Below are 17,826 nucleotides of genomic sequence, written 5' to 3'. Positions count from 1 at the left end.
TACGTAGTTATAGATACGTAGTTTACATAGCTATCGACCTGTATTTATCGAGTGCAAGCTCAGCTGTATATTGCTTACTGTTACCACTCTAACTGTAGCCCTAGCTTAACATATAGTAATCGTTAACTAGTACGTAGGCAAGGACGTTCCCTAAGTTGTTTCCGATGAGCACAATAATTTACACCGAATCTTAAGCCTAAATATCACAGTGTTGCCCCATTTTGAGTTGAGGTAAGCATTTCGATCCTCCGCCGGTTTACGTCTTGGCCATCTTGGGAATGAAGCTGCCGCCGCCGAAGAGCAGGTGGTGCTGCTCCTCAGGGTCCAAAGGAACCGAGGGTTTTCGCAGTCCGGTGGCCAAACTGAGTCCAACTCCAATCACCTGAACCGCCGTGCCGCGTTCCACCTGATCCACCTTCTGGAACTGCTTGGCTGTTGGCCAAAAGCAGAGCAACAGGGCGCTGCACAGCTGGTAAACGCCGGCCAGCAGCATTCCCAAAGCAGCGCTCCACTGCAGCAGCGGGAAGCCCCACTTGATGCCATGGATGAGCAGACGCAGGCTCAGGCAAAGGACATCGATGTTCAGGTCCACCCACAGCAGCGGCAGGATCATGTTCTCGAAGGGCGTCATCATCCGGTTGAAGTTCACCTTGCCCACCACCTGGTTGGCCTGCAAGCGCAGGTGGGTGCCCTGCATCGGAGCTCCCAATTGCTGAAACCCATGAAGTATTATTGCACTGAGCAACCTGGACTACTTTCGATTCAACTCACCGGTTGCACCACGAAGGTGGAGGTGAAGCGCGACTCATTCGGCTGCAGGCCTTCGAATGGCTCCAGCAGACTGGGATCGGCATGCATGAAGTGCGGATACGTAATGGCTAAGGGAATGTCTGGAATTGGACAAGAGTCAGTAAATAAAAATGCTGATGTCGATCGAGGTCAGCGGTACTCACTGTAGTAACAGGGTGACACGCTGCCAACACCCTTCTTGAGGCAGCGGTTGTTCTTGCAGTAGCACGAGGAGTTGGCATTGTCCACCTCGCTGTCGAAGGAGTCCGCGTCCATCACGAACTCGAAGGCATCGAGGCCATTATAGGTGGTGGTGCGATTGAACTTCACCGGCAGCCTGCGGCAGAAGGTTCGCCTGTACAGAAAGAACTCGTCATTCTCATCCATGTCCAGCGGAAAGAGCGTGGCATCATGACTGCCCCAGATGCGATTGCACATGGTGCCACTAAAGATTGAAGAAGATAGAGATCTAGATAGTTCACTCTAAAGAGATGGGTGTGCAGTAATTACTTGGTCTCCTCGTTGTACTGCCATCCCTTGAAGCCACGCTCCCCATTGATGCTGTCCACGGTATAACCACGTGGGGCATCCGTCATCCTCCCTCCATATTTGTCCTTGGGTTCCGGCAAGTTCATGTTGAACACATTGGTCTCATTTCCCTCTCGGAAGAGCTGCAAATATATTATCAATTAAAAACTTTCAAGGAAATAAATTCAAAGGCCTTACCTTCTCCATAATGCCAAAGCTGGAGAAGTCAATCCAATTGGGCACGAACCGAGAGGCCAGCTCCACCAGGTGATCCTCGTAGCCCCACATGTAGTCGTGGACACTCATCTCCAGCATGGGCTGCGAGTTCAGCTGCCTGGTAATGGCACTCAGTCCCAGGGCGGCGAACATCGATAGACTGGAGGCCAGAGTGGTCACTCCCATCAGTGGGATGTTGGGCGCCCGGATGCGATCGACCTTAGGATCACCCACGGATCTTTCCGGAGCGAAGACATACTCCCGTTTGGGCGTATAGGTGATGGTATTGTTGGACTCATTGTAGGTGACATTGTGGTTGCTCAAGACCTCCTTGTAGACATAGGGACCCACCTCCTGGATCTGCAACTTGGATGCTCTGCCCGACGTGAACTCATCCACATTGGTGTAGTTGAACATGTACACATTGATGTACACGTCCAACGGTGGCACAAGCCAAAGTCGGTGGAGCAGGGCGCCGGGTTTCAAGCTCAATTGCTGCAATATAAAGGTCATTTAAAGGTATTTCCTTTAGATTTTTTGTTTAATATTCGATTAATGTTACTACTTCTAAATAACCATGGTTATATTGGATTTCCATTGAATGCCCATGTTCTGTTTGGCCTACGGAAAGACCTTTTGTTAAGTTTCCGAACTTGAATTTGGACAATAAATTGGATTCGTCAATGAACACCATTTTCTATTCATGAAATACAATGCCATATGCTGCTTTTGCATTTTTAAGCAGTTTGTAATGGAAAATTTAAAAGAACCAGAAATTTTATTTTGGAAAAAATATGATAGTAGTATGGAAATCCAAATGAAAAGAACAAGATATTTTCTTCATGAATCAAAAGATCAACGATTATACCGGATATCTCAAATGTATTTATAGGTGTAGATGTAGATCGTAGTTTTATTTAAATGACATCTACTAGTATTCAGATCGGTAGACAGAATACAAGTTCCACTTTAGTGGCACACCGCTTACAATTAAGTGATTAAAGTCACTAATTGACACGACAATAACAAACCGATTTCACCCGTATACCCCAGCAGCACTCTACTATTTCAACAGCCTTAAGAGGTTAAGAGGTACTTCCATACTACTTACCGTGTCCAGGATGCTCTGAAGAGGATCCGAGATGATCACCAGGGAACCGAAGAACAACAGGGTCATCCCGAGGGCGGCGCTGCGCAACAGCTCTGCAATAAAATAGATCAGCGGGTGAGTTATGGTCATGTCGGCTGAAGTTGAACTGGTTTTCGGTTTTGTGCGGTTCCAGTTTGTCGATAGCGTGCGCCCCCCATCATGTCTATCATGTCCATCATGCCATTGACCTTGGCGGCGGATCGAAGTGGATGGGGTCGGCCGAGATCCGCGACCTGCCTCAATGGCAGGAGCAGGAACGGCGGCTCCAGGCCAAAAATTAATAAACAAAACGATGACAACCGGCAGACGACGGACGTCGGACGACAGACTACAGCCGGCAGACGATGAGGATGACGATGCCCGAATTCGGTGGCGGTTCAATGAACGTTCTTCGATTTTATAATCGCAGATGCGGAGGAAGGTGATACTCGTATGTTACGTGCACTCAGAAAAAGAAAACAAATCAAAACACACCGAAAATGGCCATAATTCTAGTTAAGTGCCCTTGCTCTGGGACATTTTTTCCGGCAATTTAAATATATTGTCTAAATTTAATGCTCATATTATTCGTTTATGGACGGCATTAGCAAACACCTACAGCTGCCAACAGGTTTTTTGCAAAACCGCCGACTTTTTGGCATAAAGGTAAACAAAAAATATTTGTTTAATTTATGGTTACACCTTAAATATAGCTGATTTCCCACTGTCACTGGCATGGGTAGGAAATTTACTAGGCTGAGAAGTGAATTGCGACTGATTTTGTGTGCTGTTTACACCAATTGGATAAGAAGGCCGCTCCTAGAAAACTCGGTGAAATCCAGTTCCACTGACCTTGTTTAGAATATTGATTAAAAGTACGGAAGATGGGCAAGGCAATCGAAGCATATCAATCTAGGCTGCAATACCCCCATATTCACTTGAAGTGAAATCACTCATTTTACGACCGAAACACGTTTGTTCTCACCTTGCGCCAAGATTATTGTCTTTGCGCCGGTGAAATTCACTTCCGCACTCGAAAAAATGCCCGGAAATCGGAAGGAAGTCAGCTAATCCAGTGCGTGGTCGCACCCAGTTCTCCTGTGCCCGATTTCCAGCGATCATGGCCACTCCATGAAGAATCACATTTGCTTTTGTAGGCGGTCATAAATCAAAGGCAGCCCAAATCGTAACCCATTTATCGGTACAAATCGTTTAGCGAGCTCTCGCAAAAAAAACAAAAGTAGAAAAATCCCCAATTGTTTCGATAGAAGTAGAAGTAGTAGAAACCGAAAGCGGCGACCGCTAGATACTTATGTACATCTAGATAGATAGATAGATAGATAGGCGCACCTGCCAAGATCAATGAACTGGCTAGCACGCCCCTAGCTCGCTCCAAAATGGCACGATCCCACAGCGTCTGCGATGTGCGGCTGAGATCGAAAAGCAAACAGCATAAACTCATTAACAATTTCGCTTTGGTGTCAACTTTGGTGTCATAAATAGGTTCAAGACTTCACAATCAAAACAAACCAACAAACCGCAATGATACATGGCAAATTATGCATGGCTCCGATGAAACCAGAAATCCAAACATATTTCCCATTCATAGGAAATACGCTGTGCACGGGAAAAAATTATATTTTTCTTTCATTTTTGTCAGAAGCGATGTAGATTGTTATTTCAATGCATACAAAATATTATTTTGTGGGAAAAACAAATATTGTTGGGGCAATGACGTGATCTTCATGGAAAAAGTTCAGAAAAACATCAAGTTGTAATATCTTGTGACAGTAAGAAGGAATGTATATTATCTAAAAATATTTACTTTTTCTCCACCATCACTTCTCGTGCTAATTCCCAGAACTCGAGTTAAATATTGTGTTTATAAATATACTCAGGAAATGTTCTTTAAAAGTGAGAAAGTTGTGTGTGGTTAAATATAACGATGCAAAATTACAGATAATGAATGCTTTTAGTATCTATACCTACCAAGGTATATATGTATTTGTCTTGCAATCTTTCCGCTTTCCTGCTCAAACTAAATAAATACGTATAAATTTCATAAAAAATTCATACTTTTTCGCGCGGTGTGCGCTAAGATACTCATGCATATCCTTGCCTTGAGTGTGACAGCCGAAATTCCCGAACTGAGGGCCCACCCATAAATTAGGCCGCACACAAAGCGCTCCAAAATTATTCTGCTGCAATGGAATGACCAATGCCAAAATCGACACGCAAAGTGGCCAAACGACACGAAAATCTCCACAAGCTGGGCTGGCTAACTGGCTAACTGGCTGGCTGGCTGGCAAAAAAAAAGAAATGATTAAAATAAAGTGGAGCTTGCATTGCGCAACAATTGCACCGGCGAGGCAAAAGGCAAAGTCCGCCGCCAAATCGTCGATGACGATAGAAAGATTGGCGGGCCAAAACACACAAGACAACAAGACACACAAGACACGGACGGCATCATGAATGAAAGACGCTTGTCTCGATCGCAGCAGCTGATTCAGTGAGCTGTGAACTTGTTTGCGACAGCAAATAAGCAAAACAGCGAAACAGCAACTAGCATGCTGTAGTAGCAGCAGCAGCAGCAGTAGTCGACTCAATATCAGTATCAGGCGGGATCGGATATATCAGTTACTAAGTATGCGCTTGACGGCTGGCGACGACTACTGCCTCTGCAGCGGTCTGAAGTTCAAGTTCGGTGCAATTCGCCGGGCAGCATTAAAAACCTGAAAATGAACCCAGCAAGCCAACTCGACTCCAAGTGCACGCTGCGGTACTGGAAAAAATAAAATAAAAAATACACATACAAATATACACATTTATTATATTTTTGACCAGCAAAAGCGGCACATCGGAGCAGCAGTGCTGACCCACTGAAGTCAAGAATGAATTTGTTTTGTTTCTGACGGAACACCTTCGCCGGTTGACAGGTGTGTGTGTGTGTGGCTGTGTGTGTGCGACTTCCGTCAAACGACAATAAATTAGGCAAATAGCCGTATGCTATAGCCGTAAACTATAGCTGTAGCTATAGCTCTGTAGCTCGGCGCCGAGATTCGCACTCGGTTATCCACAAGATACAGATAGAGATAGAGATACAGATACTCTCCGGCCGCACTGTGATTTTTCTGCCTAGCAGCGCAGCATGTGGCGATCGACTCATAGTCGAATAGCTGTTATGACGATGTTTGTGTTTGCCTGTGTTTGGCTAGTGATTAATCCCAGATCTGTCGCTATTTGCTTTTAATCAGCGCCAAAACCGAAAAAACCCAAAACCCTTAAATAGTCGCAGTCAAAGTCTCGCGGCAATTAGATGCCCGCCAATAAGGAAAAGTAAATACGAGTATGTAGCTCGCCAAGTTTACAACTTCCCCGATTCTCAGTGATGCAGTGATGCCCAGTTCTCATATGATGCCTATGAGATGGAGATGCTCATTCTCATAACGATGCTGATCCGATTTGTTTGGCTTGCCAACGGATACTTTACACGGGCGATCATATTGTTATTGCTAATGCCCGGACAATGGCTGTTATTTGCATTGTTTATCGGGCATTGAGCTGAATATCTATCGTATTGATTTACGGCGCACTGCGGCAAATTAGTTGGCTTGGATCTCGGTGTTCTCGGTGATCTCGGTGATCTCTGCAAGTCATGCCTACGACTCCCATTCCGCTTCTGCTTCAGATTCGGAGCTGGGGGGATCTGTCAGCATCTTGTCAAGCGATATCGCCTACATTTATCATGGGGCCAATCTGACCCGGGCTGGGCAATCATCGCGTTCACCTTCAGTTTTCCCAGCGCATATATGCTGATTGAAATCATCGAACTTCATGGTAAGGTAATACGTGACATTTTCAGTCACAACCGATTTCATTTCAAATCTTAATGTATGCAAACTTAATTGCACTACCCCTCAGATCCGTTAATACACACACACGTACGCTTCCGAAGATTTAGCTAGTGGATGACTTTGCCAAAACTGGAGATCCCGAGATCCGGAGATCCGGAGATATGGAGCTCTACATTGAACTATGTACACATTACAAGCTGCTGCCTACCTGCTTACCTGCTTACAATTAATCCCCACTGACCCCACACCACTGACCTACAGTGTATAGAACCCTACGCCCTTGGTGGCTCATTTGTCGTTATGCAAATCGGAAGATCCGATGTCTTGCCCCTTTTAATTCGTCTTTGAATATATGTTAACTGCTTTGGCCGAGAGCGAAGTGGTGAAAAATAAATAAATAAAAATAAAGCTGATAACCCTAGAAAGCACTAATTAATACAATTTAAAGTGAAGCTCTCTTCACAGCCCGTATCGTTTTCATTTGGCTGCTAATTTCGGCTCACAGCTGACGTGCAGCCAAATATCTGCGGACTTTAGAATGCGTATCCTATCCATATATTTGCAATAAATTAAAACGAAATATTTACGCGTGCCGCCAGCTGTCAGTAATTCGGTAATTAGCATTCTCATTTTCGCCAGGAACGCGAATGGGAAGTTTCGACACCATTTTATATCGCCTTGATTAGCATGCACGAACGTTTTAAAATCCATTGCACCATTCCTACTACATTTCAGTGATTTTAGTGGACTTTTGGTCCACCTCGGCGGTTCAGTTTGTGCAAGCGATCTTTGTTGGCTGTTGACATTTTTACGATCGCGTGGGGGCAGCAGCTCCCTTGGCGGCAAACGGCGGTTCGAATTAACTTTTATGGGCCTTTGGCTTTGACCAATGCGGACAATGGTCTCCACTCCACATGGCTTAATTAAGCGCACTGGTCGCTTTTGGCCATTTCGGACTTCATCGGGCATACTTCATACTCACTTGCATTGCGCTGGTTTTTGTTGGTAAATAGTTTCATTTCAGCACCCAAAAAAATTTAGCTCCGGCGCGATCTGATTTTGATTTTGATTTTGTATCCCCCTCCTTTCAGCGGGTTGCACTTGATTGAACGGCTGGCTAGTTAGTTATTTATTGATTTATGACGAAAATCAATTAATTCTTGTGTTGTTATTTATGGCCGCAAATTAAACTATTAGCAGGTCGCTCGCGTTACGGATTGTGAGGGTGATTGAAATTCCGATTACGATCGGATAAATTTGCATGGTAACCGCAGCCGTTTAATTTGTTTTGATATGGATTTCCATAGGAGTTGATAGGTCGATTGCGAGGGCGAGTGCTTGATTCCTGTCGACTGTCCACCCGAGTCCCGTTCCGATGTGATCCGATCCGGGCGTTAGCTGATACTATTGCCTGATTCCGATTCTGATTGTGATTCTGATTCCGATTCTGGCTATATCTCTGAGCTGGATCTGATGGCTGGGCTGGAGTCTCGCTGCTTTGTCTCGAATCGTACTGAACTGTCACGCACTTCCTATTCTCACAAATTTTGACAACTTAATGCGGCGATCTCGACTGCAGCGGGGACCTTTATATGGACTCTTGGGCCGTTCCCCGATCTCTCAACCGATCGAGTTCCGAGTGTCTGGCGGAGATCGGATCGGCCAGCAGTTAGCAGTTAGCAGTTACCAGCTAGCAGCTAGCAGCTAGCAGTTGGCTAGCACTAGCATCTCAACCTTTCTACAACCGGTCCACATTCAAGCCTCTGCTCGGGCTTCGCGCTCGGCTAAAGCGCCGCACACTCGCTCATTCGCACACACTTGTTGGCCAAAACGAAAACCCCGAGCAGCATTAAGTCACTTCACTGTGGTTCGGGGCTATGAACCCCCTGGGCAAATGCAAAGATCCAACATCCAACGCCCAGCACCCAACCCTCGAGAATCCCCCTTTGGGGTTAGAACGATCATCGGGGGATCGGCGCAGGTGAGAGGGGTTAGCCATTGTCTACGGGAAACGCTTAGCCGCAATTGCCTTCTCATAAATTTAATGGCTCAAATGACTCTATTTAATCCGGCGGTGCGGTGGTGGTCTCTATCTTGGGCACACCAGACACGCACACGTGCCCGTGCCCTTTTTGCTGCCGGCCATAAATATGCATGAAGTTTAGCCGCAATTAAAAGTCATTTCTTGACGCAATTACATCCAGTTCTGATTCTTAGCAGCCAATAACGATTAGCTATTAAGTGGCTGTTCTGATAATTGTCCGTCCGTTCGCTATTTAGTTCGATATTTATGACAGATCTGTGGCATGCCCATGCGATTGATCCGATCGCGCTGACTAAGAACAGTTAGCCGGACTAGCGAGTTTTCCGATTTCCATATTATAGCAGCATACTCGTATAACGTGACCTATTCCGCTCCACACTAATTTCTCCTTCGGACCCCCTTCCCAAACATCCCAGCATCTTTGCCAGACATTTGTCTGAGAATTGCCATTTAGTTCGTTTTATTGCCCGCCATTGTTCGGGGTTCTTCGGACTATTGGCACCGCGCCGACCGCTTAGGTGATCTGATCCCGAATAGACAATGAGCTCCCTCCTAACTACCATATGGCATGTGTGCCGCAATTTGCCACCGGACGGCGGCTGTTACCCGGCTAATTGTTGTTTGTGTTTATGGCAGCGCGGGGCACCATTATGGCATTGGGGGCATCCCAAAGTCCCATTTTCCATTGGGCGCTTTTTATGCTTTCCCCGAAAGTTCCAAGAGCTCTAGGTTGAGTTCGCAATAAAAGCTCATCGGGGAAAACTTTCGAGTCCTGGATAGATAAGGCCAGTCCTCGTTCGCAGGATTGCATAATCAGTTATTTAAGAAACCTGTCGGCCTGCAATCTGCGAACTGATAATAGCAACTCTCGTTAAAAGGATTGCATAATCGCTTTATTAAATAATTCTATTGGCCTATAACCTATTTTAGGTTTCGCCCCTAGCACCTCCCTGCCATGAATCTAAAATCTAGCTCATAAATATATAATTAAAGAAAACAAGTTTCTTATTCAACCTCATAAATACATTTACCCCACAAAGTAGGTGTGAAGAAACCTTTTTTAACCAGCAATGTTTATAAGAGCTTCAATAAAAGTTTCTAAGAGCTGTAAAGATTTTATCGCACACACGTTTTCTGGGCGCACGGGATTTAATTAATTTTATTGACAAATTTAAGCTAGTTTGATTTACAATTTGTAAAAACACAAGTTCCCTGACCTAAGCATACACTTTTGAGACTTCAAAGTAATATAAACTTAATGCCTTACTGCTATAAACTTATAAATATACGAACTTACTAAGTAAACTAGGATGCACTAATAAATCAATAAAATACCTTTTAGTGTAAGCGAACCAATAAGATGTAATGTCTTAATAGTAAATTCCCATACCTGATCAAAACAAATTAAAAACTGTAAAATCCATATCTATTTTAGTTTCTTAGAACTCAATTTGACGCTCGACTGACTACTGACCCTTTTAACTCTTCTCCACGCTGCTCTGTCACAATGGAAAATTCACGTGGAATACCACGGATCTGACTAACCCTTTGGATGTAGATCAATATTTGCCAGATTAGAAAAGCAAACAAAGACACACACAAATAGATGCAAAGTTTGTTATTGAGTTGCGAAATTTTAGGTACAATTATCAGTTGGCTGCCAATGAGACTATTGTTTGGCGACCGTCCAAATGGCAATCTCCCCATTGGCGACCATCCTCAAGGCGAGGAAAACCCCAAAAGTCTGGTCCCAAACAGATGAGAGGCGATCTATTTGCTCCAACCCCTTATACCCCGCTGAAACACTGCTTCGCATACATTAGGCGCTCAATTACCCCAAGTAGTTTCTAACGAGCTGGAAGGGGCGGGTCGGATCATCGGATCGGAATTATTAGCATCTACGTCAGGGCTCTCGGAACTGTTCCTCCGAAATTGGGGGCTGGCGTGCAATCTAATATGTGCCTTGTGCCCACTTCAAAACTACAAAAGTGACACGAAACAGGCCTGGGAAAGTCGGACAGTCGGAAAGTGGGGAAAGCCCCTCCGTCTGAGGTCCGAAAACGCAGGCCGCAACTTAAAAATTATAACTGTATAAAACAAGGCACTTTGCCGTAATTGCAGCGCCGCATCTATCAGCCACCAGTATTGTCTGAGCCACTTACTAGCCCAGTGACGCTGGCGATTTAGCACATGGAATGTGACAAAAGCCCTGCAAAGTCGCAGCCAGCAGAACAATGAAGTGCATATACTGATACTGCTGCTGGGTGCTGGGAAAATCCTAAAGGCAGCCAGACTCGACTGGCCAAGCGATTCTCAACGCGGAACATTCGACTGCAGATGTCCTTGAACCAGTGCAGGGGATTCCCGGCTAACTACTAACTTGCACAGCAGGAAACTGCTGGAGTTACTCACCAAGTTTAAGCTGTACTACCGATACGTTGCATTCTTAGCTCTTGCTAAGTGTATGTAAATAAGAAGACCTAGGTTTATATGTACATATATTAGCTACATTTAAAAGTAAGGCAAGCGAACAGATGCAACAATGTTGTCACATTTGTTGATACCGACAATGGTGTTGCTCCTTTGAATAGTTAAACTTGCATTTGCTCTAGGTCTTATATAGACTATCATTTGACTATCATTTGATTTTGGCGCTTAAAAATATCCCAAAACTACGCTGAGTCATAATACAAATAGAACTGTACCCAAAATTGAGGTTTCAGAACGTTATAAAAACTAATTAGCAGTTGTGTAAATGTCGACCTTTTAGATTTTGATCAAATATGATGTTTATTGCCGTCGCGAGGCCAGGAAAACGAGAATAACTATAAGTAAGGTGTTAACTAAGCATTATTTTGGAAACAAAGTGTTCTAAGGAACGGATCATGTGTAAATGTTGGGAAATGGATTGACAATTCTATTTAACTTTTAAAACAGGCATTGATAGGGTAATACACTCGTACGTTAAATCGAACTACTTGTAAAGGACTGTTACGAAAAACATTCTTATACATTATTTATAGCTACAAAGGACAGGCACATTATTAAATATATTGAAATTGATCATTTATTACACATTTTTTCCACGTGGGGTAATGATAGTACAGCAAAAAGTGCAGGAAAGTTCAGGGGACTTCGGCCAGACATTGTCCGCTTCGCGGATGCTGTAATGAATGTCGATCGCAAGGTAAGCATACGGGAGAGCTTTTCCAGTAGCCACCGCATGTAACCGCCTATCTTGGCTCCAATTATTAGCAAAAGGCGAGTGCTCTACATTGGCGGCCGGCAATGGAACTGGAACTGGAGCTAAACTCTCAGCCGAACAATGAGGAACCAACCATGCTGGATGGCAATTAGATTTAAATGAGATTTAAATATAAAACGCTACCGCCCGTCGCAAATGAATATCTAACGAGTTTAATTGGAGCGGTAATCACATCGACAGTTGCAGGGAGAGAACGGAGACAAAACAGAAACAAAACACACAAGTAAGTAAGTAAGTAGGGGCTAGAGCGTTAATTAGTCAGAACGCTTATAACAAATATTAAGTTAATAACCATCCAGAAGAGCCAGAGAACCCGCTCCATGATGTCACGTTGTTGTGATACCACTAGGGAAAGCATATTACGTATACGCACCGTATTGGCAGCCACTGGCAGGCAGATTACAGCACTGATTGTCCGATTGAATCGCTATTGAAGTGACTTAACCGCCTGACCCCAAATTAAATAGCAATGGGAAGTCGAGCAGCGCACTTAATACCTCATCGGGCCGGGTCGCGTATCGCAATCAGCGTCGCCGTCTAAGCCAACAGTTATTAAACAATAATCAAAATACTATAATTAATGATACAGAGCCGCAGCTCGCTGACGCCAGCGAAGGCGGAAGGAGTATTTCAGCTAGGCAGCCAGGCAGCTAGTCAGCTAGGCTGTGAGCACATAAATCAGAGAACCCAAACGAGCCGCAGCGAAACAAAACGAAACGAATTCAGGTGGGGTAGTGGCAGGCACTATAATCCTGCTTATCGAAAATTTGTCATTTATTCAGTTATGCGTAATTCTGCTCCTGATAGCCTGCCCCGTTGCCAGATATCTCGTTAGCCAACTGTCACTATTTGTTAGCGCCCGCCAATCTCCGTGCTCCGTTCTCTGCTCTCGGTTCTCGGTTCACGGTTCTCCATTTTCCATTCTCCATCCAAAGCTCCCATTTCCATACCGCCCACCCACTCCGTTGCCCACTCCCACTCCAGCTCCCACTCCCGGTGGCTCTTCCGTTCCAGCTGCTGCGAAAGTTCCAACGCGACAGCAGCCACATAATTAGACTGCATATGAAAACATTTTAGAGGTTTCGCCCCGTGTTCGTTTCAAATCGTTTTGCCAACTTCCGTTCGCCTCTGCTCGGGATCTGGATGAGGGTGGAGTGGGCTGGTCGGCGATGATAAGCCGGGCACATCCTCCGGCCGGGACTCCTATAAATACCTGTTGCCAATGGCTTTTGGCCAACATTTATTCACGGTCGCGTCCGCTGATTACACAGTCACACAGTCCGTCGAACAATTGCATTGTGACACCGCTGCGCTTTCCAATTTTGCAATACTCAAACTCGCAGTTGTACCAGGTAAGGGTTTTAAAACGTTTTGAAACAACACCCCGTAAATCACTTAGACACTTAGATAGTTGGGACGAACAATGATCTGTCATTTGGAGCAGGTTTGGCAAATAAAAGCGCTTTCTTAGAACTTTTTTATGAGCTCTTTAGTGCGAATGGGTCGTAAAACGTGATTCATAGCTGCATCCTTTCGGTCGGCGCAGGTCGGCCCTAACTAGAAGCTAAGTGCCTTATAATTCTCGTAATTTTAGTAATTCTCGTAATTATCGGCTTTATTTGCGTTTTTCCGGGCCCATGTATCTATCAGCAGCTTGCGTCTGTCCCGCCCAAAAATCATTGAGGGACCATAAATGACGACAGTGAGCTTGTTCGAGTATGATCACTTAACCGAGTTAAAGCCGAGTTTTAGTCAATTAGCATACCAGATTGCCCGCTATTAGCCGAGGCCCTCCAGAGATCCAGACCCCTAAATAGGTCCCCGAGCGATACGAGATCTAAATTACTTAATATTGGTAGTTAATTCTAAGGTTTTTCTACCCAGTCATCGATTATTGTAAATGGAAAAACACCATCTAATTATATACAAAGATTGTTACGCTCACGTGTTTTACGAAACAATTCGTTTTTAAAAATTCTGTAAAAACTCTAATAAATTAACATCGGTAATATGTGTGCACGTATTTTGTAGACCTATATAAAATTGGAAATCAAAAAGGCACAAAAAAAACGGAAAGCTTAATAAACAATCGCTTCATTCAGATTTAGCGCTTGATTTTTAGAAAAAGTGTCCTACATAATCCTACATTGACCTTTCTTAGAACTATGTGCCAAACAATGCGTTGCATCCTGGTGGCCTGTGTGGCCCTCGCTCTCCTTGCCGCCGGCTGCCGAGTGGAGGCGTCCAACTCCAGGCCTCCACGGAAGAACGATGTCAACACCATGGCCGATGCCTACAAGTTTCTCCAGGATCTGGACAGCTACTACGGGGACAGAGCCCGGGTTCGGTTCGGAAAGCGGGGATCGCTGATGGAAATCCTGAGGAACCACGAGATGGACAACTTAAATCTGGGAAAAAGTGCTAACAACGGAGGAGAATTGGTAACCATAGAATGAATCGCTTTCGGCCGAGAATTTAGGATTTATTTTACAGGTCCGCGCGTTTAATGAGGAGGAGATATTCTAAATCATCTCAAGGCGACCATGGCAACGTCACTAACTCATGATTATAGTTATTAGCATACGCACTTTTATTTAAATGGTTTATCGGGGCAATAGTTTAACGTGTTGGTAAATAAAAAGTAGTTGCAGCTACAGAATTAAGTATTTACTCTAGTCTTGATGTTGGTTGAATAAATGAATTATCCGAATTATTATCGCCCACGCGATGTCAACACTTAAATAAAGGGTGCAAAGATCAAATGGTGCTTTTTAATTTAGCAATACAATGAAAGAGAGCTAATAATTGATCTTAAGACCAGAGCCAAATATACCACTTGCAACTTCAAGTATACTACAAGTCGCTTTTACGAAAGGCCAAAGACAAGATACTCTTGCCTACTTTTGGGCCCACATTTTGTTCGGATTCCCTGGTTTGAGCGAAATTACCGCAGTGAACATAAATTAAGTGAATTATTTTATTTCCTGAAGTTACAATGGCAAGTACCCCTCCATACAAGCGGCAACTGTGGACATTAGAAATGGCAATTAGAAACGGGAAAATACTTTTTACAAGGGTCGTTGGCATTGCTACTTACTCAAGGGAAGGATGGAGATCGCCAGCAGGAAGAGTTCGCAGTTGTACTGGATCTTGGAGCCGACCAACATGGCTCCAACGGCCGCCCCACAGCGGCACCACATCAAACTAATGCAGAGCGCCTTGCCGCGCAGGTAGGTGGGCACGAAAACCAAGAGGGAACCACCGAGCAGCCCAATTATGATGCCGGGAAAGGCGATCAGGAACACGAGCGAAAAGAGTTGCATCGTGTAGTTGGTGACGAAGAGAAGCAAAAATCCAAATGTCGAGGAGGCCACCAGGGAAAAGACGAACATCACCTTCCTGTGCACGCAGAAGAGCGATGCCCAGCATAAGTTGTACAGCACTACATAGACGGATCCCAGAATAAAGGAATCATTGAAGCCTTTGAAGGAGTCACTGCAGACCTACCGAAACACGAAGAAATAAAATGACTGACTTATTATCAAACGATTCCTTGACTTACCACGTCCAAGTCGGATTCAGTTTCTATAAACGGACCCGTTTCGGGAACAAAAAGTACCTGGCAGAGGGTCATGCCCTTCGTGTTCCCCTGCCTCATGTTGCAACGGTTTCGCATGGCAGTAAACCAAATTCCCAGGCCGTGTGTCCTGTGAATTTTTAGAATCTACAAACAATAATCCCCCATAGTCTCCAATCCATACTTACATCAGCCCAAGGACGAACATAACCATGCAAACGCACGTGAAATAGCCGACATAGGGCTTCCGAACGAGTGGCATTGCATCATCGAGCATGGACCGCAAGAAGTTCTGGTGTTCCTTCCGCCGCTTCACCTGAACGTGCTCCTGGTAGGCCAGCAAACGTTTGATTTGATCTTCGCTAAGAGAGCGTCCCGTGTTCTTCCGGGATATCCACTCCATAGTAGCTAATCCTCTTTTGGTCTCGCCAATCATGAGCAAAAACTTGGGGCTTTCCGGCAAAAGGAGCAACAGCAAAACGGCGAAAACGCCCGGCAGAATGTACATACAACCCAAAGCACGCCAAGGTCTAAGTGTCAAGAAGCCCACTAACTCCTCCTCAAACTCTATCAAGCCCGAGCTGAGGAACAGCGTTGCCCACGCCGGGCACGAGATCATGGCAAAGCCGGTAAACATGTACAGGTGAGTTATGGAACGGACCATAATCCGATGCGAGCAGAACTCACTTAGGTAGGTGGCTGCCACGAAGCTTGGTCCGGCCACACTGGAGGAAAGCTTAAATTTTGTAAGTGTACGCTATGGTCTTCGATCTCCGCATGGTACTCACAAAATACATGTGATAAAGCGCATGACAAAGAAGCCGGTGAATGTTACCGTGAACATGGAGGCTACCGAGCACAAGTTGCTTATGGTAATGGTGCGCAAAAGCGTCCAGCGCCGACCTTTCTTGTCAGTGATGTATCCCCAGAAGTAGGAGGAGCATATAATGCCCATAAAGCCGGCCGCTGCTACCGAGGCCAATTGCGCCTCATTCATGCGCAGATCGCAGACGGCCGCCGGACCGATGATGCCCATTCCCATTGTTTCTTGAATGGTGAGCATCTGCAGGAGACCGAGGGTCAGAGTGGCGAACAGATGGACCCTTCCGAAACCTGAGGGGGTGAGCTATGCTTGTGCATGCAAAGTGCTTCGGGACTTTTGAATATTTACCAATATCTTCCATTACCGAATCAAAGTGCTCCATCTTGTGTGCATTGAATGTGAAGACTTACAATTTGCGAAATGAATACTGTTTTGTGTTTAATATATCCGTGTCGTGTTTGTTGTGTTTATTTTGACTAAAATCGCAGGGCCTAGACCAGCTGTATGTTCTCAACTTCCGTAATCAGATCCATGTGCTTGAACTCGTCCGGCTTGCGGGTAAAAGTGTTCAGCAAGCGCAGCTTGCCCTCGTCGGGCGTCAAGTAGAACATCTGCAACTCATTGGCCAGGCACTGAGCCTCCTGAGCAGTGAGTACCTTAGTGTCGTATTCGCCGCGCATAAGAACAACTCCCTTGTCCTGGACCTCGGTGTAGTGGACCAGAGTGAGACACTCGGGAGCGTTCTCGTGGTGCACCTGGTACGCCAAGAGCGGGGTGAAGTGCACGGTGTTGGCAGCAAACTGCAGCATGACGAACTCGAATCCCTCACTGCGGGGCAGCGGCAGCAAAAAGACAGGGTGCTCCTTGGCGCGCGCCATGAGACTCTCGTACTGAGAAGTGGTTAGAGTGGCGGCCAGGACCTCCTTAGTCTTATGGTACTCCAGCCAGATCTTGGAGACCTCCTCGGCGGTCTTGTCTTCAATCAGTTCCAGTTTCATGATGTCAGTGAGCTTCTTGTGGGGCAGTTCAGCCGTCTGCTCAGCCTGCAGCTTTTGCTTGGGATTAAGCAGCTCGGAGTAGGACCTGGAATTGGCAGGGGATCAGCCATGGAGTACCTCCTGCCCGAAATCTGAACTTACCTGGCCTGGCTCTGGCCATCCTTGATGGGATTCAACACACGCTCCACGCGATCTAGGAACTCCTCAGCCGACGTCTGCTGCATCTTGGAAATCTTGCTCGCGTACTTGGAGTAGTAGGGATTGTCCTCCTTCAGCTTCTCGATGGCCTCCTCGGCGCGTCGGGCGGCGGACATGGTGATTGTGCGGTTCGCCGTCAAAGAGTTATTCAGGAAAACGCGAAAAAGCAACTTCTTGGCGCATGCCATTTCCTCACCTCACATCAAAAATTATACAACTGGACAGCTGATTCTGATTGTCAATAATAAATCGATAACGCCTATCGATAGATAGCTCTAGCGGTAGGACCGTTTTACCTTTTTCTACATGACATTACGCGAAGCTCAAAGTGAATATTTTACTTTTGTTTATTTGAAAATTTCGGTGGCATTATATGTATGTTGAGCTACGTACCATATTTCGTCT

The 17,826-nt window shown here is 45.4% G+C and overlaps 4 protein-coding genes across 8 annotated transcripts; 1 reads left to right on the top strand and 3 right to left on the bottom strand.

Moving 5' to 3' along the window:
• Nucleotides 1-41: 41 nt before the first annotated feature.
• Nucleotides 42-8,062, bottom strand: LOC122621033 (lysosome membrane protein 2). The gene is made up of 7 exons (XM_043798759.1): nucleotides 7,499-8,062; nucleotides 2,645-2,736; nucleotides 1,516-2,028; nucleotides 1,300-1,460; nucleotides 954-1,234; nucleotides 772-890; nucleotides 42-712 (listed from the first exon to the last, which is right to left on the bottom strand). The coding sequence occupies exons 1-7, from the start codon at nucleotides 7,533-7,535 to the stop codon at nucleotides 257-259; spliced, it is 1,659 nt and encodes a 552-aa protein (XP_043654694.1). The 5' UTR covers nucleotides 7,536-8,062; the 3' UTR covers nucleotides 42-256.
• Nucleotides 8,063-13,021: 4,959 nt separating this feature from the next.
• Nucleotides 13,022-14,587, top strand: LOC122618798 (neuropeptide F). Its single transcript, XM_043795375.1, has 3 exons — nucleotides 13,022-13,177; nucleotides 13,987-14,266; nucleotides 14,319-14,587. Exons 2-3 carry the CDS (start codon nucleotides 13,991-13,993, stop codon nucleotides 14,349-14,351), a joined length of 309 nt encoding a protein of 102 aa, XP_043651310.1. The 5' UTR covers nucleotides 13,022-13,177; nucleotides 13,987-13,990; the 3' UTR covers nucleotides 14,352-14,587.
• Nucleotides 14,588-14,784: 197 nt separating this feature from the next.
• Nucleotides 14,785-16,726, bottom strand: LOC122618796 (putative transporter svop-1). 5 transcript variants are annotated; one of them, XM_043795369.1, is made up of 6 exons: nucleotides 16,574-16,724; nucleotides 16,191-16,515; nucleotides 15,591-16,127; nucleotides 15,388-15,532; nucleotides 14,923-15,328; nucleotides 14,785-14,850 (listed from the first exon to the last, which is right to left on the bottom strand). In XM_043795369.1, the coding sequence occupies exons 1-6, from the start codon at nucleotides 16,605-16,607 to the stop codon at nucleotides 14,816-14,818; spliced, it is 1,482 nt and encodes a 493-aa protein (XP_043651304.1). In that variant the 5' UTR covers nucleotides 16,608-16,724; the 3' UTR covers nucleotides 14,785-14,815. The 5 variants fall into 5 exon arrangements, with proteins under 5 accessions (XP_043651304.1, XP_043651305.1, XP_043651306.1 ...); XM_043795370.1 differs by having other exon boundaries at nucleotides 15,591-16,138; nucleotides 16,238-16,515; XM_043795371.1 differs by having other exon boundaries at nucleotides 16,191-16,465; nucleotides 16,574-16,697.
• On the bottom strand, nucleotides 16,638-17,713 carry LOC122618797 (ATP synthase mitochondrial F1 complex assembly factor 1). The gene is made up of 2 exons (XM_043795374.1): nucleotides 17,365-17,713; nucleotides 16,638-17,308 (listed from the first exon to the last, which is right to left on the bottom strand). Exons 1-2 carry the CDS (start codon nucleotides 17,607-17,609, stop codon nucleotides 16,717-16,719), a joined length of 837 nt encoding a protein of 278 aa, XP_043651309.1. The 5' UTR covers nucleotides 17,610-17,713; the 3' UTR covers nucleotides 16,638-16,716.
• Between the last annotated feature and the right edge of the window lie 113 nt (nucleotides 17,714-17,826).

Source organism: Drosophila teissieri, chromosome 3R (genome assembly GCF_016746235.2).
Source record: "Drosophila teissieri strain GT53w chromosome 3R, Prin_Dtei_1.1, whole genome shotgun sequence".
NCBI lineage: Eukaryota > Metazoa > Arthropoda > Insecta > Diptera > Drosophilidae > Drosophila > Drosophila teissieri.
This window is presented reverse-complemented; position numbering and strand designations above follow the sequence as displayed.